The sequence below is a fragment of the Ips typographus genome, linkage group LG2 (genome assembly GCF_016097725.1).
Source record: "Ips typographus isolate SLU linkage group LG2, UJ_Ityp_2.0, whole genome shotgun sequence".
Taxonomy (NCBI): Eukaryota; Metazoa; Arthropoda; class Insecta; order Coleoptera; family Curculionidae; genus Ips; species Ips typographus.
Window position 1 is genome coordinate 18,976,849 of NC_138423.1, and position 27,980 is coordinate 19,004,828.

The window sequence follows — 27,980 nt, forward strand, 5'->3', positions numbered from 1 at the left end:
TGGCTTCAATCAACAACTAAAGGGGTTTTACGCTCTATAATAGGTGACTTTTCCCGCCCAGCATACGTTTTCTAACGCCGATGTAGGAAAAATCGATAGTTTGAGAAGGACGGAAAAGCGCTAGTGTATTACGGAATGTGGCCGGAGCCGTTCGAGAGTTGTTTTCCGCGGCTTCTAACCTCACTTTTGCGATATCTCGAGGTCGGAGAGTCGTTAAAATGACTCCCTTATGTCGCCAATTCAGGCCTAAGAAAAAGTGGACTTTACGTCTAGTTCGCTGGTTTGGGCTGTGGCATCCTAGGGAAAACTGTCGATTTCCTGTTTAGTGATTTGACAGTAGCTTTACCGATATGATTCCGTCTGATAACTGTGATCCACATACTAGTAAGCATCTTTATTCATTTAATTTTTGGTAACAGAACAAATAATGAGTAGTTATTAAGATACCAAAAAAAAAACCAAAACAAAAAATTATATTATTATCAGTTTGTCCAAATGATATGGGCCACTATTACTGTCCCGTAAATAATAGTAAAACATACAAGTTTGATTAAAATATGGCATTTTTTATTAAACAGCTCTCACCAAGAAGAGAGCAAAAAATAGCCAAAAATAGCTCCCAGCTCAATCTGAATTACATCGAAAACACCATTAAACAAAGTATGTCAATTCAACAAATAAAGATCAAAAGGTATTGTTGCCAAATTTTGTTCAGTTGCGAAAATATTAGGAAAAAAACCATATTTACTAAAAACCTTTTTTCTAATTTTGGCATATAAAGTGACACTTTTCAAAACTGATTAGAGTGACAAAACGTTTTACTTTATGTAACTAGTTACATAAAGTATCACTTTATGTAACTAGTTATGAAAAGTTCATTTCATCACTCCCTGTTTTTATGCATTTCCGTAGAAACATATGGGCGACATCCATCATAACATGTCGTTGTCACTGTTTATACAAGGTGCTATGAAAGTGAATATTTGTGTTAAATCACTTTAAAAGATGGTTTTTACCGCTTTTTGGTCAAAATTAGAAAAAATTATGTATGCAACACGTTTCGAAAATGTCTTATTGTGTAACTCATTCAAATTGTAGGACCTCGCTGCGCTCGCCCTACAAACATTCATTCGTTACACAAAATCGATCTTTTCGTAACTGGTTACATAAATAGCTATTTTCTTAATAACCCTAATACTAAGGATGTCAAAAAAGTTGCTCCTGAAACTTGAAAAGTTTTTCGTTGTTCTAAAAAGCAAGGGATTTTAAAACAAAAAGTACAATCACATGATGGCTTTGGTTAGTGTTTCCAGTTTTTAGGAAAATTTGCAGTTTGGCAACGCTTCAATGGTAACGTCTTAGTTTCAGTTTTTGGTTTTGTGTGTTTTTGTTTGCTAGTACGCTAGTGTAAATTTCTCTAAAATTCCTTCTTAAATTCCTCTAAAAAATGTATACTTTCTGTAATAATAAAGAGTTTGAATAATAATTATCATCTATACTTAATTACGCAGTTGATGATTAATGGTAATTTACAAATTGTTTTTGTTCGGTTTTTATAAACTTCCTTAAGCTTCCATAGTTGTAGATAATCAATATTTGAAAAAATATGGTTTATTGGACACAAACAACTGATGAGATGTCAATTGGAACATTTTACTTGACGCTTTTCTATTATTCTTTTGGTGGATAAGTGGGCAGGATATATCGTTTTTAGAAGCAAACCTGTATGATCGACATTTTTCACAACGTTTTCAAATGTCGTTCCGCACTGTTGGGCTTATTGCTTCGAACTCAACAGATAATATCGATCACAAGCTTTATTCAGAAGAATTTTGAGAAAAATGAAATGAAATACACACCGAACAAGTGCAATAAGAAGAAACAACAAAATGTATACAAAAAAGCACCGTCTATCATCCAATAAATGGTTGTTGTGTTAACAAGTTACAAGATCTTTTTTTGGTAATAAAAATATCTAAAACATCAATTGTTTAAAAAAATACTGCTTTTGAATTACTACATTCTTTATTCTCACACGTTTAAGGATATACATCATTTGCCAACTTTTTTTCTATTACAACTAGTTAAATGCGGAATTTGTACCTTCATTAATAATTACTATATTAACCGACTCCCGTCATAACTTTTATATTTAAATTTTACCATATAGCAAAGTCCAAATAACTTAATTTATCATCGTCTTCATAGATCATCAGTAACAATTTTTTACCTTTCTGACAACGTTTCAGTTGACGTTCAAAGCTCAACTAGATCTCAATTTTTTTAATAAAATGATATCACAACCTTTTTGTGATCTTTGGAGTATTGCGCCATACCATCAGACTAAACAAAAAATTATTTACTAATTAGCGACTAATTGGTGCAGGAAGTTAATTACTTTAATGGTAACATACTCTAGAAAACGATTTTATAGACTGCAAACCTGACTCTTTTGAAACATTACGCATTTGTGACTTTCAACATAGGTTTGATTTATCTGTCCATTTTGGTGTCTCTTCATTTAAATCAGCTTTTTTAATAAAAAAAAATCCACTACCGGGAACCTTTTGATAAATTGTGTCGCCGTCATTGCTGGGTGGTGTAGTCCCATTCACACCTATTAATTATCGTTAATTGTTTTCGTTTTTGCTAACAAAAACAATCGAATTTAGCGTATTGTGATGCGTTCCTCGAGGAGAAATATTGGGTGTTTTCATTCTTGTGTACCGGTACCATTACGAAAGGAGCACAAGGAGTGCGTGTATTGCGGGTTGTTGTTGTGTGTTTTGGATGGCAATCAGGAAGTTTGTTCGGGATACCGAAAGTTGAAGATGAACAGAGAGAAGAAGAGGAAGAGAAAATGGATGAGTGGGGGAAAATATGACTTTTTGGAGGATAACAATAACTATTTAGGTACGGTTTTTATTGTTGTTTTAGTGTTTCTCCTGTAAGGTGGGTGTGCCAAAAAAAATTGTATAATAGTGTGTGTTATTTATATCCATAAACAGTTTGACAAATATTTCTTTATTTTTACTAATTCAGTTACATTAAACAAGTGATACATTTTTATTAGAGTCCTATTGCACAAGAGGATTATTTTCAGGTGCATCAACACAAGTTTTATAAAATACTGTTTATTTTGCATTTTGTTTGTGTGCAATAATCCTATTATTAAAAAATAAAATATTAACATCATTACTTTTGTACTTGCTAATTGGACTACACTGCCTTGTAATTGCTAGGGTAATAAATTTAGCAATAAAGCCAATTTTTCCATCATCAACTATAAAATGTATGAACAATATTTTTATTACCGCCATTTTGCATTAAAATGACACATAAAAAGTAACATTAAAATTAGAAACAAACCTATTTTTAGTTAGTGTTTTTTTTTAATTTAGTTAATGAAATCATACTTGTATTAGCTTGTGATCAACTAAGACAGGAGGTTGGTTGTATTTCAGAAACTGATTATAAAAAAAATAAGTAATATCAATGTCTAAACTGTGGTCTAATATATTTTCGTGATTTCAATGTTGCCGCATCTACATGACTTTAGTAAAAACTCTGGTTTGACAACCTTAGTTACATTAGGAAGTGATGCTACTTTTTGATTCTGATTCTTTTTCAAGACAAGTGTTTACACCATTCGAAATATCTAGGTTTAATTATTATTATCTCAGCAGAATCAAACAATCTCATCATTACTATAGTTGACATAGAAATTACTTGAAAAGTTTATGTAGAAGTGGCAACGTTGTATAATTTTTCTTTCCTAAGTACAGCTGACAACTTATTTGATATTCTGTGTACAGTGAGATTAATTATATTTGACCAAGTTTTTAACTTATTCATAAAACAAAACTTGCAGGTTGTAAGGTTTGTTTTTGTTCTAGAAAGTCCTTTAGAATACATGGTGTCCCAAGTTGAACTAAGTTGCACAGTAACATGTGTCAGTCACAACGAGTGTGACGTCTTTTTGGATGTACGTTTTATAATTATTTTTTAAGAACAATAACCGATGATTACAAGTAAACGTGTAACTTACTGCAGAACTGATACAAACGATTGTAAAACAGCAAAACGAAAAATTCCTTAAAAACTGTAAATTGTTACATTTATCCTAATTTTTTTATCGTGGAATTTGCACTCAGGCGGTTACTATTTGAAACTAAAATATACCATTGTCATCATTACGTTTTTTAGTTGGAGTAATTAAGTTCAAACATTGTATAATGAGTTAGTCGATGTCATTTTGTATTACTTTGTAAATTATTGGTGGATTCCAAAAAGAAATAATAATCGTTTATTATTGAGGATTAATATCAACTACAGCAGGAAGTAACATAAATTACACAGATGTTCAGTACATATATAGGTATTTTCTGAAATTAATTAGTATTAGTTATTATTTGTTAGTTTTTTATATCGTGATAATTAATAAAATTTCGGCTCAGTTTCTCCGGAATTTAACTTTTATCCTATCTGGGTGTTTAATCAAGTTTGTAAATCTCTTCCGGATTAAACCCACTTATATCTCTAAGGAAGGCTAATTATATTCCGTTTGCAAGTCAAGATTTAGACCTAGAAATAAAGAAGGGGTGTATTAGTAAAGTGCAATCCAATGCAAATAGCGATTACGTCATCATCTGCGTTTCCTTTCTGTAATATAAACATGAGCGCGACCAATATTGAAAGTCATAATAAATTTGACATGACATTTTTTTTTCTAAACAGAACGTGCACTAGAAATAAGCGACTACGACTCCATTCCCACTACGACTGCGCATTTGGTGAACCGGCACTTGAGCAAGTCAGCCTCTGAACTGAGCAGCCCCAGGGATTCCAGTGAGGCACCGGACCTGCGCCCCCGATCTGCAGCGCCCCCCGAACATTCCCACATCACCGTTTATCAAAAGGCGCACAGCTTTTTTGCTCAACTTAAGGTCAGTGATCCTTTTTATTGGTAAGCACCGTTTGACAAACCTCATAGTAAGACAACTGTCAAATTACTCCGACTGATTCATATTTGTCTAGCCCTTTTGTTTGTAGTGCTGCTCTCTTTCTACCACTGATTTCCTGGGTGGACGGTTTTCAAACTTTTGTAAATAATTTAATGGCGTATTTAGGGGGTCGAAATAGAAAAGATAGAAAAGTTAACGGAAACAGAAATACAGGTGGTCAAAGCTGTTTTTTGCTAAAATTAGATATTCCAAGGTTTCTGAGGATGCCAAATTTGATTATCTACTCAGTTTCAAGCCAGTTTATAAAGGGTGCTATCTACATTAAATGATTTGCTTTAAAATTGCTCTAACTTTGTTCCGGTAAATCAAAAATGACAACTGACATCCGAGTATCTGTTATCCAATATTGTCTGAACAGAAAAGGTATACTTAGTTGGTATCCCTAAGATCAACCGTTTTCGAGATATTTGCAATTAAAGTATTCGGTGGTTCATGATTGCAATTTGTCATTTTCTTGGAGGATGGAACTTTAGCTCATTTCGCATTGCAAGTGAGAAATAACTTGAACAAAAATATTCCAAATTGAATTGGTCGGGGAAGCCAAATATCATGACCGGCACAAAGTTCGAATTTGAGTCCTCCTGATTTTTGTGTATGGGTAAGCATTTTGTGTATGAAGAAATCCGGGAAGTGTTAGAAGACTTGCAGGAGCTTTTGGCAATTTTTCAAAATTTCTTGAAGGTTTAGGACACTTGTAGAAGCTTTTGAAAATTTCCAAAAAAATCCGAATAAGTAGAATACTTGCAGAGGCTTTTGGCAATTTTTCACAATTTCTTGAAGGTTTAGGACACTTGTAGAAGCCTTTGAAAATTTCCAAAAAAATCCGAACAAGTAGAATACTTGCAGAGGCTTTTGGCAATTTTTTTAAATTCCTTGAAGGTTTAGCACACTTGTAGAAGATTTTGAAAATTTCCAAAAAAATCCGAATAAGTAGAATACTTGCAGAGGCTTTTGGCAAATTTTTCAAAATTTCTTGAAGGTTTAGGACACTTGTAGAAGAAGCTTTTGAAAATTTCCAAAAAAAATCCGAATAAGTAGAATACTTGCAGAAGCTTTTGGCAATTTTTTTAAATTCTTTGAAGGTTTAGGACACTTGTAGAAGCTTTTGAAAATTTCCAAAAAATCCGAATAAGTAGAATACTTGCAGAGGCTTTTGGCAATTTTTCAAAATTTCTTGAAGGTTTAGGACACTTGTAGAAGCATTTGAAAATTTCCAAAAAAATCCGAATAAGTAGAACACTTGCAGAGGCTTTTGGAATTTTTTTAAATTTCTTGAAGGTTTAGGACACTTGTAGAGACTTTTAAAAATTTCCAAAAAATAGGGAAAGGGTTAGAAGACTTGTAGAGACTTTTGGCAATTTCCAAAAGTTCCAGAAAGGTGTACAACACTTGCAGAAGCTTTTGGCAATTTTTCAAAATTTCTTGAAGGTTTAGGACACTTGTAGAAGCTTTTGAAAATTTCCAAAAAAATCCGAACAGGTAGAATACTTGCAGAGGCTTTTGGCAATTTTTTAAAATTCCTTGAAGGTTTAGGACACTTGTAGAAGATTTTGAAAATTTCCAAAAAAATCCGAATAAGTAGAATACTTGCAGAGGCTTTTGGCAATTTTTCAAAATTTCTTGAAGGTTTAGGACACTTGTAGAAGAAGCTTTTGAAAATTTCCAAAAAAATCCGAATAAGTAGAACACTTGCAGAGGCTTTTGGAATTTTTTTAAATTTCTTGAAGGGTTAGGACACTTGTAGAAGCTTTTGAAAATTTCCAAAAAAATCCGAATAAGTAGAATACTTGCAGAGGCTTTTGGCAATTTTTCAAAATTTCTTGAAGGTTTAGGACACTTGTAGACATTTTTGAAAATTTCCAAAAAAATCCGAATAAGTAGAATACTTGCAGAGGCTTTTGGCAATTTTTCAAAATTTCTTGAAGGTTTAAGACACTTGTAGAAGCTTTTGAAAATTTCCAAAAAAATCCGAATAAGTAGAATACTTGCAGAGGCTTTTGGCAATTTTTCAAAATTCCTTGAAGGTTTAGGACACTTGTAGAGACTTTTGAAAATTTCCAAAAAAATCCGAAAAGTGTTAGAAGACTTGTAGAGACTTTAGGCAATCTCCAAAAATTCCAGAAAGGTGTAGAACACTTGCAGAGGCTTTTGGCAATTTTTCAAATTTTCTTGAAGGTTTAGGACACTTGCAGAACCTTTTGAAAATTAATAGATAGATAACCGAGGCAAACTATGAAATCAAACCCAAAAAGCTGTTGAGTCGGTTTGGAACAATAAATAGCCAGTTATTTCAACCAAAACCCAATACTTTGATTGCAAACATCTCGAAAATAGGTGATTTTAGGGATACTAACTAAGTATATTTTTTTTGGATAGAAAATGTTGGGAAACAGATATTCGAGTTCCAGTTCTCACTTGGCTATACCAGAGAAAAAAATTATGTCAATTTTAAAGCAAATTATTTGCAAATAATTCGTCTGAGGTAAGTTGTGCTAAATCGAATTCTTTTGCTTATGGGGATATTTACTTATGGGACACCCTGTACATCCGTAACTATAGGTTGTAGATGTGTTACATATTCTTCCTGTTGTAAACGAATAATAAAGCTCTCATGTAATCGTCTCATTCGTGTGTAAAAATGCTTGCAGCCTAATATACTATTCTGATCGTATGACAGTGATATTAACCATTTAAAACATAGAGAAAAACTTTTTTTACAGAAACTTTTAAGCCGGATTTATAGATTTGCGTAGCGTAACACAACGCAATCCTAGCGCATCGTAAGAAAGTTGAATCATCCAGAATATGTTGATCAATTTATAGATGCACAAGCGTAGCGTAGCACAACATAAGTACAACGCAGCGCATCGCAAGAGTTGGTAATTTTCAACTTTTACGCTACGCTTACGCTGTGCACCTCGCGTCTAGCCAATGAAAATAGGTTATTTTTCTGGGTAAAGAAGAAATCTGTTTTAGTTACTGACAATTGGCAGATTGGGAGATCGATAGGTACTTATTTGGTTAGGTTTTCCAACAATAGTCAATATGATTATTTTATTGATAATATTAGTATTAAGCAAATTTGTATATCGTTACCAGAGAAAATGGACACTGACGGTCAACTAATTGAATTAATACAGTCGTTTCCACATTTGTATGACATGAAAAACAAAAATTTAAAAAATCTTATTATGCAAGCCAATTCATGGCAAGTGATTGCTAATACATTAAAGTGATTCAAGAAAAATGTCACTTGTCGCTTGTCAGTCTTTGTTTGACGCGCATGTATTCAAAGGAACTCACATCTTAAACAAATGAATCTATAAATTTCACTACGTAAGAAAATTGCGCTATGCTGTGCTACGCTGCGCTAGGATTGCGTTGTGTTACGCTACGCAAATCTATAAATCCGGCTTTATTCTCTAAAGCTGCATCAAAAATTTTCTGAAACGTTTTAACTTTTCTTTACTTTTAACTTTCTTGTATTAATCCTGAATTTATTCTTTAAGTATAGAGACCTCTCCTCGCCTTTCTTTGTATATGTACAGGGTTGCTCTGCAATCTTTAATCTTGATCCTAACCTAACCTAATTGATGAGCGCAATTTGGATTTTCGGAGTCGGACAGTGTAAAGTGTCCAGGGCGCATTCCAATTTGTCCGCACGTCGCGACGCTTCAGGTGTCATTTTACGTTTCAGACGCGTTTGGGACATAGCAAAAGGCACAAGTCGCCGGGACGCCGCGAGTCTTCCGATTACGCCGCCGATTTGTCCAGCGAACACAGCACACCCAGTACAGCCAGTCCTAGACATCGAGGATATAACAGGACAGGTCAGTCTCATTTCATTTTAGTATGTTTTTTTAATGAATTCAAAAAGTTTATTGGTTTAAATCCTGTGTTTGACTCTATACGGAAGACTTTGCCAGAATAGTTGATCATTCTGACAAAAAACTGATTTTGGCTCCAGAAATGTCGAGTTTTTCTTCGCTTTGCCGAATCTGCATTTGACAAGGCAGACTGATTAACTTTTTTCCTCTCCACTATTTACAAGATTGATTTAAAAAGGTGCATTTTGCTTTAGCAACCGTTAAACGCTGGATTTATAGCAGGACAGGCGAGTTTTAGAGTGCTTTTATTTTTTTCCGCAAACTAGTTTAGAGAGAAAAAAAGATTTTTTAGAGAGTAGCAAAAAAAGATACACTAAAATTTTTATTGCTAATAATTTTAACTTTACCGCTAAATTACTTGTATAACATCAGTGGTTATTATATCTCGTACCTAGAATTGTAGTACGTAAATTTTGTAAATAATTCTGCTAGCAATTTTGACGCACATAAATACGATTTTAGGAAATTATAATGATGTCCACGTTCAGGATAGTTATTACCTCAGTATAATTAACGCTTTCAGGTTATAATTACTTTGATGGTATGACAAAGTAACAATAATACCGTTTGTTACATTAATTTCCATACTTAATGAAAATAAATAATTCGAGTCTCTAATCATTAAATAGGAAATATTCATCAACAAAAACACAAAAAACAAAAATATAACTAACAAAAGCTTATTGAATGAGTTAGCCTGCATTTGTAAGAGTAAAAAAAATTGAAACTATTGACATTTAGACACCTTTTACTTCACTAAATAAAAACCTTCTAAAGATTGATGTTCCAATTTGTTTTTCAATCGATAAAAACCATAAATAAAGCTATTTCATGTTCGTTTGGTTTAACCAAGTTAATTCATTAAAGAACGACCTTTTTAATAATAGATTGTCTGGAGTTGTGCAAATATTTTTGTAGTTCTGGCTGGAAATCTGCTAAGAAGGAAAACTGGATTAACACAATCATCAATCAAGTTGACTCAGACTTCAGAGCTATTTTTACAGTAATTATATAGACAGGGTCATAAATTGGTAGTGGGAAATTACAGGTTTGAAAACAATTTCCGTACTCTCCTTTATATAGGTCGGAAAACATTGCATTGATATACTGTCATTGAGTAAAGCGTCATCGTACTGCGCGAAAGGTTAACACCAACATTTTATGGTAATTACCGATATGTACTTATAATTAAAATAAGTGATAATTGGTTTGTTATTGTAATTTGATTTGATAAATTTACGGTCGCTTGTATTATCATTTTGCTTCAGAAAACAGTTCCACAATTACCCGCATCACTTTTTTCGGTTTAAAATTATAATTTTGTACCTCAAAGTCATTATAGTCAGAAGTTATTAATTTTGTAAAGTTTGAATTTTTTTAAGGAAAAAAATGGAATATTACCTAACTTTTGCGTTGTTGTATGAAAATTTGATTTTACTTGGGAGATAGCCCCAGTCAAGCAAACTTTAACTTGGATGGTTGGCTGAAATTGGAAGAAAAAAAGAGTAATTATTAGTTTTGTGCGAAACTAAAATTGGGTATAACGTATACTATTTTTTTTTTCAAGCGGCATGTATACAGGGTGTATGGATTTGCGATGTTTTGACCGGAAAACCCAATTTGTTGGCTAGTTAGGATAATACTAGCGTACATAACTTGGTCAATCATTTTAACACAATCTTATAAATTCAACTTTTTCGTTAGGCATAATAAACCACTGATTTTTCATGTTTGTTTGCTTTATTCGTTGCATTACAAACTTTTGATATTCACAACACAATTAACATAAATTAAAATATCAATTAATAGAAAAATGTAACTAATAATCTACACATTTTCTTTGTCGGTATTCGAACTATGAACCGTCAGTTTAAATGAGCAATTTTCAAATTTACAATTCTGCCATAAACGAAATTCCTGCCCCTTTACTTCATGGTCTACATTTAAAGTAGGTTGTTGTTGTGGATTTGTTGAAATTACTGGTTCTCTGATATCATCTGTGGTCTGTGGTATTGTTCTCCATTGGTATTAAATTACAATCATTTACATCCAGAATTTTCATTGCTGTGTCATTTTTATTTCTTAAAGAATCGTCAATGTAGCCTTCTGCTACAGTTGTAGACCTCCAACCACCGTGCCTTTTCAATGAGCAAATGTCTCCACCAGTATCTACAAGAAGAGTTGCAGAGGTTCGGCGAAGGCAGTGACCAGTATATTCTTTGACATCAGCCAATTTCAAAAACACCGCTATTTCCTTGGGAATACTTGAGATTTTGTGAATACCCATTACAACTCTGTGGCAAACTCCATTTTGATATTTAATGAAAAAACGATCTGTATCAATAACATCTGGACGAAGAGACAAGTATTTTTTACAAATATTTATGTAAAATTCTCCAACAATTGTAAATGTTCTGGGCTTGTAATTTTTCGTGTTTGGAATTTTAACCAGAATTAATTTTTCCATGTATTCAATATCTTGAATTCTCAAGTTTACCAGTTCATTACATCGACATGCCCCTAATATGCCGTATATTAAAACAACCTAAAAATGTTGAATATAGGTATTAAAAAAAATCATAAATTCATTTTTGTTTCGGATCTTACCTTCATGGCTAAATACTTTTTGTCAGGTGCTTCTGTTAAAAAAGTGTCTACTTGGTTCTTGGTGAAAGTTTCAGACTTTTTAGCTGCATAGTTTTCACTTTTTCGCTTTAAAAATGCTTGCACCTTTTTATACGATAGAATATTTATACTGCCTTTAATATTTAGCTCAGCTTAAAGCATAGAATATTGCGCCCACATTGTCGAACTCTTCACTGATTTACTTAAATGGGCAAAATAGGCCAATACAACATTTTCGGTAAAATTGACCGCTTGGTGTTCTCTGGCCCAAGTGGTGAATTTATTGTACGCTCGTTCATACATTTTGCGGGACCTGCCAGGAATCAAATTATTTAGCGTATTTGACGCTAATGCTGCTAAAGCAGGTGGTGTACAACTTATTTTATCACTATCCCTCATTTCGGCGATTTAAGGTTGATTCTCACTATACGTTCCATTTCCGTTCCGTAAGACTTCCTGTCCTTTTACATAAAATATTATTAAATGTAAAGTAAGTGTGTGTATACACATCTTCCGTTCCATATACATTCCTTTTCCAGTCCTTCACGTTGAATATCATTCGAAACGTATTTTTACCGGACAGGCTGAAACGTGCAGGAAACGGTATCGGTAGTGTGAACATAAATGCGTGCCAGTTCGATACAATTTATTATAAAGGAGTAATTTAAATATGAATATGAATTAGAACAGCTTTTACAAACGCAGGATCGGCCACAAGAACATTCCAAACAGCAATATCCTAATAACAGCAATTATGCTTTCCCAAATGTCGTTCCTTCTAATCAACTTAGATATGTGAGTTCGCCGTCGCCCTCTCCTGCTTCTTCAGTTTCCACAGCTGCATCATACCTAGCAACATTTTCGTATAATGATGGACATTGTGACAACAATTATGTTCTCATATTTAAGACTACGGTTTGTTTGTTCGTATATTTCATAAAAATAAACTACTTACCTTAAACAGACGCACAGTTTATGTTTCGCTGATATTGATTCCCTAAATTTGGTATTTTTTTTCTTTATTACAGGTTCGATGTTGGATAGTAAGTCTAAAACTTGTATTTTGACATGCGCAAATACTGGAAAAACTTGGTGTCATCATCTAGGAGTTCTTTATATAACGTAATATATTCTCCTTCAATATTTCTTTTTTTTAACATGTCATGTACCCAAAATCGTCGTTTTGTTTTTTTCGATTGAGCTTCTTCATCCAATATAATAGCCGCTATAATTAAGTTTTCTTCAGACCACATTTTAAGCTAATTTCTATATCAACATAATCACACACTATTAAGTTACATCAGTAACTGACTTCTACGGACGGAAAAGTGTGCATACGACCGAATTTACTGGAACGTCGATGTAATGGTTACGGAACGGAAATGGAACGTATAGTGAGAATCAACCTTTAGGTCGCTTTACGGCTTCACTGAAACTTTATTTGACAATACAACAACGCAATTAGTAATATTAGTACAAGGTGTTTGAATTTTGAATTAGTGTGCCATGGACATCACGATTTTTGACAGATGACACAGTGAAAGCGTAATAAGGTAAACATAGGATGTGTATCGTTTCCTAGCCAGGTTAACCGATTAATTTGGACTGGTAAATATACATATATAACGGTTACTGAAAAAATATCATTCTCATAGAACAACGGAGATTTGAAGCCAGAAAACCAGAGCAAATGGCTAGTTTCAAGAACCGCGTTCCGTGTAAATTCGCAGCGCGTAACCGTAATCGACAGATGACGCTAGACAGCCATGATACGCCCTCTGTTAGACAACTTTGGAAACAGCTTCGTGTTGTTATCGTATTAGCCGTGTTGTGTCAATCAGTTTTTGTCTTTTTGTGTCAGTCCGTTTGTTTATGTTGATTTTGAATTTGATCACAAATTTAGTCCTGACACCTTCAGGAAAACTGTATTTCAGAATAAGAACATGAAAGGATTGTATTGCAGAGCCAAGCCTGACAAGCCAATCAAAGCAAAGTAAGTGTTGCATTAATTTCATCTGCTTTTTTCTAAATGCAACGCTTTTAGTCTGGATCAAGTTTCGGACATTATTTTTTTACCTCCTAGGATATGAAATAGCCTTTCTACGCCGGCAGTACAGGTACACAATAGGCTTATTTTAGACTGCTTAAAAAAAAACATCATATTCCCTCCTAACTAAATAAACCATCTAATTTCAAAAAGTACTTTAATATAAAGAATTACAGCTGTCACATTACAATTTTCAATAAACCATGGGAACCTAACGCCATTACTCTGCTTTAAAATTACATCTGAATGGAAGAGTTTTTTTAACTAACATTTTTCATAGTTTAACAGTTCTATTGTTATTTATTGTTATACACGTGCGCAGTCGCACTAAATAACGAAACTACATTGATGACCAATACGTTTCAATTCTGAAAAAATTTTACCTTTAGCTAGTTGACTTAAGAGCTTTTGTGTGTAAAAGTTTTTTCTATGCGGTTTATAATTATCCTTATCGGTGGACTGTCGTGCTGTGAACGCTTCAGTTTTGTTTACTTTTTCGGTACTACAACATGTGTCGATAATACTGAATCGACGAGTGTTATTAAAAATTGTTCACTTAATTGACGTATAGCATGTCGCATTCGGTGACGTATTCATTTATTAACAATAACAACAACGGGCAAGATAAGAAGTGGATATCCGGTATGTGCGAAGAGTTTATCGTGTTTTTTCAATGCAGTGCAGATTTGAATAAGTGATAGTTTTACTTTGCAAGGATAGTGTAAAAGTTATTTGGTTTTAAACTAAATGAATTAAGCCTTGGATATTTAGTTAAATTAATTATCAGGATTTCAGTGAGGCAATATGCTTCATGTCAATTGAAACTTAACTACACCGGATGTCCTATGTTTATTTGGAGATTTTCCCGATTATCTAAAGATATAGCAGGAAGGTTAAATTAGGCACAGTTACGGAATAGTTCCGAGTACTCCAAGAGTACTTTCAGTGAAAATTAATTTAATTTTTTTTGCAACTGAACTGAACTGAAAAGCAAATACTTGACGGGTTTTAGTTATTATTATCAACTTTCATTATCAGTGATCCCATAAAAAAAAATTAGGAAATAGTCAATAGAGTGCCATACAAGATTCATCAATCAACAATCAATTGGAAAATCAGAACAGGCTCCGTGACGTCACATGACGGTATGTCACATGATCATCGATTTCAAAATGATAATTATATCACGTGTGTACGTGTCAAATACATAATTGAGAGTTTGTTGAGTTACCTGCTCAATAGTTGATATTTAAATAGTTTGTACTAGTAGTGATACATATTCTATTAGAATTATGTCCGTCCCAAGTCCCCGTCCCCGTCCTTAAATAAGTTTGGTTTAGACTGTTATTTTCCAACTTATCTGTCACATTCAAACCTCAACTTAGCTGAAGTTGTACTTAGAATCGAATTTTTTTTGTGCTACACAAATATATTGTATAAAAAGTAATGTGTTGCTATTCTAGTGTAGTGTTTTGCTCTACTTTACACTTTACACTCGGAAAAGCAAATAACTAAGTATTATTTAAATTTTTGAATAACCTTTTCTGATGTGCCAATAATCATATTGCCTAGTAAATTTCGCAGTTCAGTCTATTTTTAACTCTAAGAAAATAGTTTTTACTAATTCCAGTTAGAAAAACATAAACATAGAACCGTCATATTGTTATAACTGGCTATAAGAGATTTTTGGGTTATACTTCAATTAAACCAGTTCACTTTAGTTCATATTTTGTATGAATATTTCATTTTCCATTTAAACAGTGTTTCAATTCGTTCCAATTCTGAATCAAATCCGTTTCATATTTGTTGAAATCCGGATAAATGCTCGTTTCCCAGCTCGAAATTGAAAGCTTTTCAAATTAGCTTATATGAAATGTCCGAGCTATTATCAGAATATTACACTAACCAGTGAGCAATTACAGTTTTTCGTTAGAAAATGCGACATATCGTGCAGTTACAACAAAAACTATAAAGGTGTGCCCTACTATCTCCACCTTGCTTTTAATTTAATGGCCTCAGAGCATGATGGTCATTTAATTATAACATCGTACAGTTAGAGCACTGTATCTACACGAATTTGATTTTATCACAATTTTAATCAACGCTCAAGTAAAAGCAATTGGTTTGTTAAGTTTGTTTCTCAGAAAGGGTAGGTTTTCTAAAACAGAAAAACGTCGTCAAATTGACTTAAATCAATTTGCTTGCACAACTGGATTTATCACAAATAATAAAACGGGAAGAGCAACAAAAACAGACCGACAGCTAATTTAATAGACTTTAATAGGAATTTAGAAATAACTTTTTTTAACACGTTTTTCGGATCTACTAGACTTGTGGAGTGTTGTAATTTGACAAAACAATATTTTACAACACTGTCAAATTACGTTTTCATGACATTAAATTCGCTCTGCACACTCTGGGTCACTGTAAACGAAAGTAGCTCATATTGACATTATTTTTCAATAAATAAATTATGAAAATTTTTAGTCCTTTACAGATTGCTGTACAAATTCGCTTCAAAATTTCGTCCAGATCCTAAACATCACTAAAAAGCACGTCATTGTGAATAAAATTTGCTTAAAATACGGGACTGTCCTAATAGGTTTACAAAAATTGGTACAAATTAAATATACAAGGAGTTGTGTATACAAAACTTGAAAAATGTATAATATGTATTTAAATAGAAATTTAATTTTGAGTTTTTAAAATAATCAGAAAAGTTCTATTTTATGGATGTTTGAGAATATTGTAAAAAGCTTGAGAATTTGCAATCTTTTGTAGCCCAACTAGACTGAATGTTTCAACTATTAACGTATCTTTTAACACAGTTGTGCCTACTACCTAATATTTTTGTATAGTTCAAAATTATTTATTTATATCTAGAGTAGATTTTATTACTATCTAGGAACGACTTAGTTAGATACGGCTTGACTGTCGATACTTTCTTAAAAGCTGGTTTAAAATTACAGTACAGTACAGCTATTTTTAAAATTATTGATCTGCTATTAATGTAGGCTTCTTGTCGCAGACAATTTGAGTATACAAAAATTCTGAATTACGTTATTCTCAACAGATTCGCCTCTAAGCAAAACCTACGTGGACACCACCACTACCAGTTCACCAGGAGGTTCACCAAAACCAAAAGTTCAACAGGCACCCAGTGCCGTGGCAGGACTCGATCTGTTGCCGGTAAGCTTTTGCATATTCATGAACTAAGCTTCGGTATATTATTCGATTTTGTGTCAACACTAGAGCGGATTTAATAATTAATTCAATCTACGCCCTCGGGGGTAAATGCGATTAAATTTAGCCAATTTTGATTGGTCGCTAATTGACAATTTGACTTTGGCATTAGGTAAATTCCACTGATGAAGTCACCAGGAGAAGAGAGGCTGCCTTGCGGCAACATTCATTTTTTCAGCTTCGGGTTTTTTTACGACGGGGACAAGGGCTGATCGCTATGGATAAAAACGGTAAGATAACATGTTAAATACAGTGAACAGTCAAAAGTCAAATAATATGAAAGACTTAATTAACTTTCTGAACTATAAATCAAGTTTTTAGAACGTTTTGACAGTAATTTGTTAAACAAATTATACGAAAACTGCGTTTCAATTGAAAGGTAACTCACGGCACATTAGCCTTCGAGTTTCGCCTCATTAACTTTGAAGTGATTAGCAAATTTAATTGAACGGATTTATACCCCATTTGTAAAACTTTTCTAGAATTAATTAGAAAAAGGAAAAGAAAATGCTTTATTTTCCATTAAGTTAGTTTTTATATCACTTTTAGTTTGGCTTTGAGGCTCAAAATATGATATTCACTTCTCTAAAAGAATCTCGTCATTATCCGATTGAATAAAACGAATTATAACAATATTCTAAGCAATCATTAAGTTAAACTTTGCTAAAAACGTCTATTCGAATCACATCGATTGCCAAGTGCATTTATAGGACACAAAACTCTGTTTTGCTGCAAGTTAGAATCGATAGAGCTGAAGATGAACCATTTAACTAGAAACTCTTATTCAAGCTTTTTGTTTGCACAGCTTAAATTTTAAAGCTTATTGGATAAAAAGATTATTAGAATAAAGTGAGTAAGCTGGAGCTTAATTTAAATTTAAATTCAACATAATCCAAGACTTTATCGGTTTCCAGGTCTGAGCGATCCTTACGTGAAATTCAAAATAGGGGGCCGTCTCGTCTACAAATCCAGAACAATTTACCGAGACTTGAATCCCCTTTGGGACGAAAGTTTCACCGTGCCCATCGAGGATCCCTTTCTTCCCATTTCCATTAAAGTCTTCGACTACGACTGGGGTTTGCAAGTAACTTTTCCGCCTATGTAAAGGCGCCATCCAAAGCAAATGTTTACTTGCAGGATGACTTTATGGGTGCAGCCACCCTGGACTTGACCACTTTAGATTTAGGACGCAACAACGATTTAACCTTAGTCTTACAGGACCCAGCTAGGCCGGATACATATTTGGGGGAAATTTACATAACGGCCACTCTTTATCCTAAATCTCAAGAGGACAAAGAACAGGTGCCAATGTTTGATCAGTTGCATAACTTTTGTTTTTATTGTGTTTTTTTTTGGCAGTACTTCCAAAAAAATAGTCGAGCGCAAGACGTTAACAAAAGGCTAAAATCACAGATATGGAGTTCTGTGGTGACTATTGTTCTCATTGAAGGCAAGAACTTGTTAGCGTGCGATCCTGAAACTAATTCTTCCGATCCTTATGTTAAGTTTAGGTTGGTATCATTCTTATAGCGAATGTGTTATTCATACAAATTTTCATTTTAAATTCAAACTTCTTTTTCTAGCATCGTAATACAAAGTGTAAAGTGTGATTTATTTTAGATTAGGTAACGAAAAATACAAAAGCAAAACCGTATGGCGATCGCTTAATCCCAGATGGTTGGAGCAACTAGATTTACATCTCTACGATGATGGCGATCAACAATTGGAAATAACCGTGTGGGACAAGGATAGAACAAAAGACGACTTTATGGGACGGTATGTCACTTTTTGTTTGATAGTAGGAAGTAGGAACAAGAAAAACATTCAAAATATAATAATTGCTCGTGAACAAATGTTTGTTAAATTAGCCTGAATGTCATGTATAAATTCGAACGGTTTTTATGGAATGGAAAATAGCTTTTTTGTATTCGTTGCTTGTTAACTGAAAGTAGAACAGGAAAAAATAAATCTCGAACCGTTATTCAAGGTAAAGTGGAGTAGTAGTGGGTTCTTTAAAGTGCACTTCAAAACTGGAAGATAAAAGAGTTGAGACTGTGCCAAGAAATGGCAACGTGACGGAAACGAATTAACTTCCTAACGCCAAAGGGCGAATTTAACGAAATAATTATGTATTGTTTCAATTTGTTAAGATTACACTAATTTGACAAAATTGTCATTTGTCATTGTCATTTCAATTTAACAGAATAATTATCGTATTATTTGATCTCATTTTGTTTAATGCTTTTTTTTTATTCCTGAATACTTTCCTTTTTTTGAGCATCATTAGGCAAGTGAAATCGTGATTTTTAGAAATACAGTGGTTTGCGTTTTTTATTCAATAATTCAGACAAAACGTTGCCAAACCAAGCAGAAGATAACACAACAACATATTAACGTAATTGGAGTTCGTGGATTGACAGGAAATCCGAGTACAAGGTTAACTATTCAAATCGTTCATTGAAAGATTGTGAGAAATTTGTAATTTTGGAATTAAGATAAACTAGATGCATGGTCAGCGTTGCCAAAGCTACCCCGATCGGGGTAGATCTACCTCATTTCTAATAACTTCACCCCGCTCGCTCCTCCCATCAAAATCTAGCCCGTTATTAAATGGAACAATCAAGAAACAAAAAAAAACAAATAATATTGACTTTTCGCATTTTCTCCGACTTCGACCAATAACCGATGTTGTCAGGTCTACCGTTGAAACGGTATATCTACCGTTCTCCTGATTTTTGTATATAATCTCACCGTTTTTAATTACGTTATTGCCATTATGTTGGTTGTGAAACTTTTCATATACTTTTTCAATTTATTGAATAGAAAATTTAATAATGATTATAAAAATGCGCTTAAAACAGTCATTTTCTTACTCCAAATTATTCTCTAAATCCACGTGATGTCTGTCACTATTGTCACGATTGTGAAAATTTTACTAGAATTTGTAAGAATTACATTTTAACACACTTTTCGAAACAACTCGATTTTCTCAGATTTAACAGTTATTTTGACAATAATTGTTACTTCATAGTTTTTTGAAATCACGTGACAACTGTCAATAACGTCAAAACTGTCAAACCATGCTCTAAAGTTGCAAAAATCAGGGTTTAGGAACGTTTTCTTGCAGTATTTGATATAAAACGTGTTTTATGAGATTTATGACAGTTATTTTATCAACTGTCACGTGACCGTCTAACTAAATAGTGTTCTACAATCACGTGACAACTGTTACTAACGTCAAACCTGTCAAACCATACTCTAAAGTTGCAAAAATCAGTGTTTAGAAACGTTTTTTTGTAGTATTTTATGTAAAACGTGTTTTTGAGATTTATGACCGTTATTTTGACAATTGTCACATGACCGTCTAGCTGAATAGTGTTCTACGATCACATGACAACTGTCACTAACGTCAAAACTGTCAAACTATGCTCTAAAGTTGTACAAATCGGGTCTAGAAACGTTTTCTTGTTGTATTTGATATAAAACGTGTTTTTGAGATTTGACCGTTATTTTGACAATTTTCACGTGACTGTCTACCTAAATAGTGGTCTACAATCACGTGACAACTGCCAAACTATGCTCTAAAGTTGCAAAAATCAGGGTTTAGAAACGTTTTCTTTTAGTATTCGATATAAAGAGTGTTTTTGAGATTTATAATTTTGACAATGGTCACGTGACTGTTTAGCTAAATTATCCTTTAAAACCACGTGATCTAACGATTATTATAAAAAAATTAAAGATTTGTATTTTTGAAGTACGGTTTTTATATTATTTATAGCAAGAATCAATAATTAAAATTTTTGATAACTATTAATAATGTAAAATGAATGAATTTGTTTTGATCTACCGTTTTTTGACTGATTATTCTACCGTCATTAAATATTTTGACTTGGCAACATTGCCAATAATAACAAATCGAAACAAATCGATCATCCTGAATGTCTGAACTGTCCCAATGTATTCAACACATCTATCCCGAAAACGAAAATACGTTTGGCAACACTGTGCGTGGTATATTATTTATTCACCCAGTATATTTTTGCATTTTATACCACTTTTCATGTTCTATACCTGGGTATAATCGTTTTGGAAACATTGAAGTAAAATTGTGCATATTGAAGGACAAGTTTTAAAATGTCGTATCGCCCTAGTTATAAAAGCTATAAATGTTATATTTTTTATGCTTCTGCCCTTTTTTAGGATTACAATAATACAGGCTGTCTAAAATTCAGATTCAAAAATTCGGTACCAAAGTCAATTTTTTGGGATGAATTATGTTATATCATTAAGCACTCTTACAGAAAACTTTGTTTAATGCGTCAAAATACAAAACCAACAAAACCGTTTTCTGATAAGTGTGAATTAGAATTGTTTTAGGAACTGAACATGTTAAATTTTACAAAACATGGTAAATATCTCAGAAATGCATACAAATAAAGACATTATACATTAAATATGTCTAGAATTCGACGTAGAATACGAAAATAACAATAATATACACTGTGTGTCATTTATCAAGTAAGCAAGTTGACATTCAAGTGACAGAAAGATGAAAATTTTCATATTTCTATAATTATTTGATCCTAATAAACTTTTACTTAACGGTTTGGGCGACTAACCCTGTATAGGAATAAAAACCTTCAACAAGAAACATCCATATGCAAAATAAATAAAAGTAGAAGATTTGTGGGTTCTTCCAAAAGAATCCTTGTCAAATATGATTTTGGGGAAAACAGCTCAAGGTACTATAATGGTGTGTTCTTCTCGGCCTGGTTTGTCAAATGTACCATATGTAAATACTTATATCCTACTTTAGTAAACTAATACATTTTTCAAAAACGTCTTACTTCCCAGCCTTTTTGTTGTTTGACCAATGACATGATTTGAATAACCGCTCTAGTACCTTTCACACAAGAGAGAACGCGGATGAACTTGAAAACGATCCAAATATTGGAATATTAGTTAATTCTCTTGAAATAGAAACCTTTAGAAATCTGTTAGTAAAAGGCTTAGAAATTGATGATTAAGAGTTACAACTGGGAAAACAGAGAATAATTTCTGGCTTTGAACACAAGGTATCTAATTATATTCATTCACAGGTTCCCCTCAAGAAAGACAGATTCTGTCAGAACAACTTCTTAAAGCCTGCTTTATAAAATGTTAGGCATTCTCGAAGAATGAATCTGTTGCACCATCATTAATGGGGAAATTTCTTCTCCCTAGCTCTCAGTGCAAAACACAAAACTGATCCAAAGTCGCAATTTACAAGACATTTTAAAATATAAAAATAAACAGCTTATTGACACTTCAATCTGCTGATGTAGTTTATTACTAAACTAACCTTTTCCTTCTAGTTGCGTAATAAATTTAATGAACATGGAACGTGAACGAACATACAATTTATGGCATGAACTGGAGGATGGAGCAGGTTCTCTACACCTTCTGCTAACCATCAGCGGAACAACTGCCTCGGAAACAATTTCAGATTTGACCACTTACGAAGATAATCCTCGAGAAAAAGAAACGATCTTAAATCGCTACGTATGAGTTTTGCCTGCATATTTTTGTTCAATGTATGAATAGCATTTACTCGCAGTTGTGGCATCGCACCTTTCACAACCTCAAAGACGTGGGGCATCTCACCGTGAAAGTGTTTAGAGCTACTGGTTTGGCCTCGGCCGATATCGGAGGCAAAAGCGACCCTTTCTGCGTCCTGGAGTTGGGCAATGCCAGACTTCAAACCCAAACCGAGTATAAGACTCTCAGTCCTCAATGGAATAAGATTTTTACGTTTAACGTGAAGGATATTAACAATGTGCTGGAAATCATTGTGTTCGATGAGGATCGGGATCATAAAGTCGAATTTTTAGGTAGGTTTATTCGATTTTCTAATATCAGAGTTAGAAAAACTTAGTTATTTAGGTAAAGTGGCCATTCCATTGCTTCGAATAAGAAATGGTGAGAAACGATGGTACGCCTTAAAGGACAAAAAATTGCGCAGTCGAGCCAAAGGAAACTCTCCTCAAATTCTGCTGGAACTGAGCTTAGTGTGGAACCCGATCAGGGCGTGCATACGTACGTTGAACCCAAAAGAAGAAAAATTTATGCACACAGAAATGAAATTCAAACGGCAAGTGTTTGTACGAAACGTTCTTCGTTTAAAGGTGTTTGTCATGCACTTTTTGGAAATTGGCAAATTTGTCCAGTAAGTAACCTAAAATGTTTTACGTCCAAGATCTTGATGACGTCCTTTTTTAGAGATTGTTTCGAGTGGGAATCAAAAGTTCAAAGTTTTGCCGCTCTCTTGGTGTGGCTGGTGCTGTGTTATTACTTCCAACCGTGGATGTTGCCAGTAGGCGCCCTCCTCCTCTTCCTAAAGCAGTACATTATACGGCAATTGGCTGGTCCCAATCTGGTTCCGTGGGACGAAGTGGCCGACTCAGATCTTGAAGACGAAGACGATGATCAGCAAGAAAAAGAGGAAAAGAAAAGTTTGAAAGAACGGCTCCAGACCATTCAGGATGTGACGCAAGGCGTTCAGAATGCTATCGGAAAGATTGCATCCTTATTAGAAAGCGTCAAAAAGTAAGTTTTGATTTTCTACTACTACTTTTATCGTAAACAAATTTAATTTCCATAATGTTTCTACGAGATTTACAAACTTTTACAGCATGTTCAACTTTACGGTGCCGTACCTGTCTTGGATAGCAATGGTCTTGCTGATGGCGGCTACTTTCCTTCTTTATCTAATTCCAATTCGGTACCTGTTAATGTTGTGGGCCACCAACAAATTCCTAAGAAGAATCTTCCGACCCCACGTGGTTCCCAACAACGAAATCCTTGACTTGTTGTCCCGGATACCAGACGATGAAATGCTGGTAAGTTGGTTTTTGTCTGTTTGAAATGCTTTTTTTGTCTTGTTGTGCTTCCATGGTGTCATGATAAATCCATATGTGTAGTATTTAAAAGAGCAGAAAGCTGGAAGCTGCTTTTTTGACCAATCAAAGCTTATAATTTTGTGTTTTCATTACATTTTGTTATTGATTAGCAATTTTATTTACGGTGAAGTTGGTTCTGATTTAATGAATTATTTGCAAAGCTAGACTGTTTTTAACATTTCAATGTGGTTCAATATTGCTTCTTTACATTGGGATTCCGGAAACAACAGCAAATATTAAATAGAGGAAGGTTTAGAAAATAATGTGCTGTTTGAGGAGAGCACAAAATGATTGAATGATTGAAGTTATGTAAACCTTCTGAAAATTACTTATACCACAATTTTTTTTACGTTACCATGATTTTTGCTTGCTACTTCCAGTAGTTCTTATGGCAAAACTGATTAGGACAGCGACTTATTTCAAGCAAATTTGAATCATAATCTGTTCTTGTTTTAAATAAAGATTTTTTAAATCTGGAAGAAATTTAAATATTTAAACCTTCTAAGGATTTTTTTTACAGCAATCTGCATATTTATATCAAAAACGTGAAAATCCTGTTTGAAGAATATGCATGATTTACCTTATTTTTTTAGTAGAAAAAAGTTGTGATCTATTTTTCCTCCACTTTTTAACCTTTATAGTTTTTGTGATTTCCCAATAAATGGAAGCGAATCGAGACTCATTGATAATTAAAAGAGTTTTTATTATAATTGAAAACACCTTTTTAATGGTTTATGACAAAAATTTCAAGTTTTAACTCTAATGTTTCTTGGTACATAGATGCTTACAATGCTGCCAAACTGACAAGTTCTACCAAACTGGTATAAAGTGAGTTGGCAATGTTGTATGTTTTGAACATGACATGCATTGCAATATACAGGATGTTCAACTAACATTTTTTAAATATAATTATTATATTAACTGTTGACAAAATTTGGTACCAATATATACTCATCTGGGCCACACTGTATCGCATGTTATCATAAGCATTTTTGTTGTATTTTAAAGTACACAATGCACACTATAGCTTGTTATTTGCATGTTGCAAGCAAAAATGTGTCCAATAATTTTAAGGCTGGGGGTGTCGATAAAACTTAGTTATTCGCGTCACTGACCATTAACCAACTAACCAATTAACGAACCAATCATGTGGAGCCTGGATAAACGGTAGCCAATCACGGAGGTGTGTTTGCCATTCCATAGACCAAACTCCGAATAAATTATTATCGATGACACCCGCAGCAGTACATAAAATTATTGGGCGTCGGCCTGTCCACACACCTTGGACGGTTATCAGTGATACGATGGTACTTGCAGCTGGACTACAAGGACCTGAAGCTACTTGCCAGTCCGGAGACTGACGGACGACGCGCGCATCCGCGCAAAAAACAGAAATCGTCCTAGTGGACGTTCCACTGGCGAAAGTGTAAAGTGAGATTTCGAAGGAGCTGTGAAAAGTCTGATTAGTTTTCTATTAGGTTAAGTGATCAGTTTTCCATCATTTCAAACAGTCAACCCTAAAATTTGTTTCACTCTGGAAGTCGCAGAGAGAAAAAGAAAAACAAACAAAACCATGTTTCACTACATTAAACATTTTGAGAGTTGTTAATATAGATACTAGATAAATAAGCTAAATTTTCTCTAAGGCACTACTTCAACACTAAAGTTGACAATTTTTTTGACTAAACAAAAATAAATCGAGTTTTTTTTATCACTCTCATATAATGTATTACGAAACGAAAGAAAGTTATTGACTCTGCGACTACCAGCAATCAAAAATCTACTAGCATTCTAATTGAGAAACATGAAAACCAAGTTTTTTACATGAATATTTAAGGTTTTCTGTAAAATGCTTTTTAAAATGTTTCTTTGCCTTGTCATGAAGTTCTCATAATGAAGCAAAACGTCAAAATCACAAACATTCCAATACTCGTTATGAGAATCTTCAGTTTTTGTGATAATTAGTCTTAGTTTATTGGTGAATTGTGTACCTAGTACAGTGCTAATAATGTAATTCTTTTTAAAAGTGATCCACCACATCAGTTCCCAACTTAAAAAAGTGAATTTATTTTTGAAATCATTTTGCATTTTTCCACCAAACATATTTTTCAATAATTGCTCTTTATGTGAAATTAGTCTCACAATATCATAGCAGATTTTAATGGAATCAAGCAGTTTGATCTGCAAAATTAAATTTTATTGTTTTAGAGATTATATTCTTGTCAATTATAAAGGTCAATTCAGCTAAGCTACAATGTTTTTGTAGATGTTTTATTTGGTTTAGTTTAGACCATCATAGTAAGTAACTAAAATCACACTGTTGATCTATAAAAAAACGTATATTTTTGAAAGATTAACTTAAAAAAAACTAAATTTTAATAACTTTGTAAAAACATTCTACATCTTCATAAAAATTACATCGGCTCCTAGAAAATAAGCCTGGAATGCAATTCTTCAGCTCTAGAATATTCGTTAAGATCACAGCCACCACAAAACTTAAACTAAAACTTAAAACTTAGTTTGTCACATTCAAACCCTAACTTAGCTTAAGTTGTACTTAAAATTGCTATGAATATACCTATATGGAGATTAAAGTAATAGGAAAAACTTCTAGTAGAAACATTCATACGAATAACAGAAATTTGCTAACACCATAAGGTGTCATGATTATTACCATCCTGAAGATGAGATTTACTCAAATCTCCCTCACCTCCTAGTTGCATGATAATATCATCATAACTGGCATCAGATTCACCCTGACCATTCATTCTAATAATCTAGTAAATAAAGAAAATTTAAATAAATAAGCTTGAATAAAAATTCTATAATAGGGATGCCAAGTTATTTTTAAGGTAAATAACTAAACCTATCTAACTTACTTTCTACCTAAAAATCCTGCTTCTAAATATATCATTGAAACTACAAATGTCTTTAATACAAAAAATTACAAACTACTTACAACTAATACTCTTCGTCAAAGAGTCCAAATTGTCCAAAATAAACCGTCAGTTGACCAATCTTCTTCTTTTCCGTTGAGGTGGATTTTTAACTGTAAAGGCTGTATCTCGGTAACAGCCGGGAGGCCTCCTCGGTTATCGATTTAACCACTTCTGGAATAGGTCCTCTATCACAATCTGCTCCATGTCATAACGTGGACTAGACGGTACAATTGCTGGTAGCACTCGGTATTACACTCAGTAACTTCCGTTCCGGAAGGAAACAGCTTTCTAAGATCCCCTGATCTTCAATAGTCTGATTTTTGCTCGAATTTTTTAGAAAACTGACTTTCCAGTTCTCCTTAAAAGTCTCTCTTCAATCAACAACCAAAAACAAAAAAAAAAAACTTTTTTTCCACCTTCTACCTCCACGTACCACCTTTTTCACCTCCTTTAAAGTTCATCAAGTAATACTGTTAATTTTCTTAATAACTACATACAATCCTACTAAAACTAACTATAATGGTAAACACTTGACATCCCTACAAAAATGTACCTTTTCTATAAATTAAATAAATAAATTTTCTTTATTTTCTTGAAAAAAAAAATCCTTATTTTCAAGACAGGACACACCTGATGTTGTAATGCAATTGCACACTCATAGACTCATGGGTCAACTGTCAAGTGTAATATACTCAAAAAAGGCATATTTACCATAAATAATTTGAAAATTCAAAGCACTATATGTATGTGGTGGATCACTTGGTTTATGTATATTTGCCATGTTAGTTTAAGACAATTTTTATTTGTACACTAAAAAGCTCCATTAAAAGCTGTATAATCTTGCCATCAATCAGTAGATAGGTAACGGAAGAATCTCATTTGTATTATCGTACATTAACGAATAAATTTATATTATGTATTGTGTATAAGTAAAAGTTTTATACTTAAAAGTGTTCGTGCGAGGCTTAATTAAGTTATTTTCTTCAAAATTATTATAGTATCAAAGTTAATGTTATTAAACGAATTTAGCTTTGTAAAAAATGTTCAAATCACTGTTAATTATATTGAAGAATTTTATACGTAAACGCTCTCTTTGTCTATGGCACGGATATTATCGCACAGTGTGACATCTTATAATTACTTATTTGCCAATTATTGAGAAAGTGATATCAATGTCTTTTATTATTAATTAATATAAGAAATTTTTATTAATTAATATAAATTACTTGCCGGAGTTTCAGCGTTTTATTTCGGGGTAATAAGTAAAACACATCACC

At 33.2% G+C, this 27,980-nt stretch overlaps 1 protein-coding gene and 1 long non-coding RNA gene across 11 annotated transcripts; one reads left to right on the forward strand and one right to left on the reverse strand.

Moving 5' to 3' along the window:
• The first annotated feature begins 136 nt into the window (after nucleotides 1-136).
• On the forward strand, nucleotides 137-27,938 carry Mctp (multiple C2 domain and transmembrane region protein). 10 transcript variants are annotated; one of them, XR_014177099.1, is made up of 16 exons: nucleotides 2,441-2,913; nucleotides 4,738-4,946; nucleotides 8,722-8,854; nucleotides 16,657-16,772; nucleotides 16,939-17,056; nucleotides 17,741-17,910; nucleotides 17,964-18,128; nucleotides 18,186-18,337; nucleotides 18,447-18,602; nucleotides 22,181-22,367; nucleotides 22,423-22,696; nucleotides 22,749-23,031; nucleotides 23,085-23,411; nucleotides 23,497-23,704; nucleotides 25,007-26,815; nucleotides 26,847-27,938. XR_014177099.1 is itself a non-coding variant. In XM_081973306.1 (15 exons), the coding sequence occupies exons 1-15, from the start codon at nucleotides 351-353 to the stop codon at nucleotides 25,166-25,168; spliced, it is 2,694 nt and encodes an 897-aa protein (XP_081829432.1). In that variant the 5' UTR covers nucleotides 137-350; the 3' UTR covers nucleotides 25,169-27,938. The 10 variants fall into 10 exon arrangements, 9 of the variants coding, with proteins under 9 accessions (XP_081829432.1, XP_081829428.1, XP_081829426.1 ...); XM_081973306.1 differs by lacking the exon at nucleotides 2,441-2,913 and adding an exon at nucleotides 137-384 and having other exon boundaries at nucleotides 25,007-27,938; XM_081973302.1 differs by lacking the exons at nucleotides 25,007-26,815; nucleotides 26,847-27,938 and adding an exon at nucleotides 24,285-24,502 and having other exon boundaries at nucleotides 2,440-2,913.
• LOC145724874 (uncharacterized) lies at nucleotides 11,016-12,609 on the reverse strand. The gene is made up of 3 exons (XR_014177103.1): nucleotides 12,492-12,609; nucleotides 11,519-12,385; nucleotides 11,016-11,456 (listed from the first exon to the last, which is right to left on the reverse strand). It is a non-coding gene; the product is annotated as an uncharacterized LOC145724874 (long non-coding RNA).
• Nucleotides 27,939-27,980: the final 42 nt, after the last annotated feature.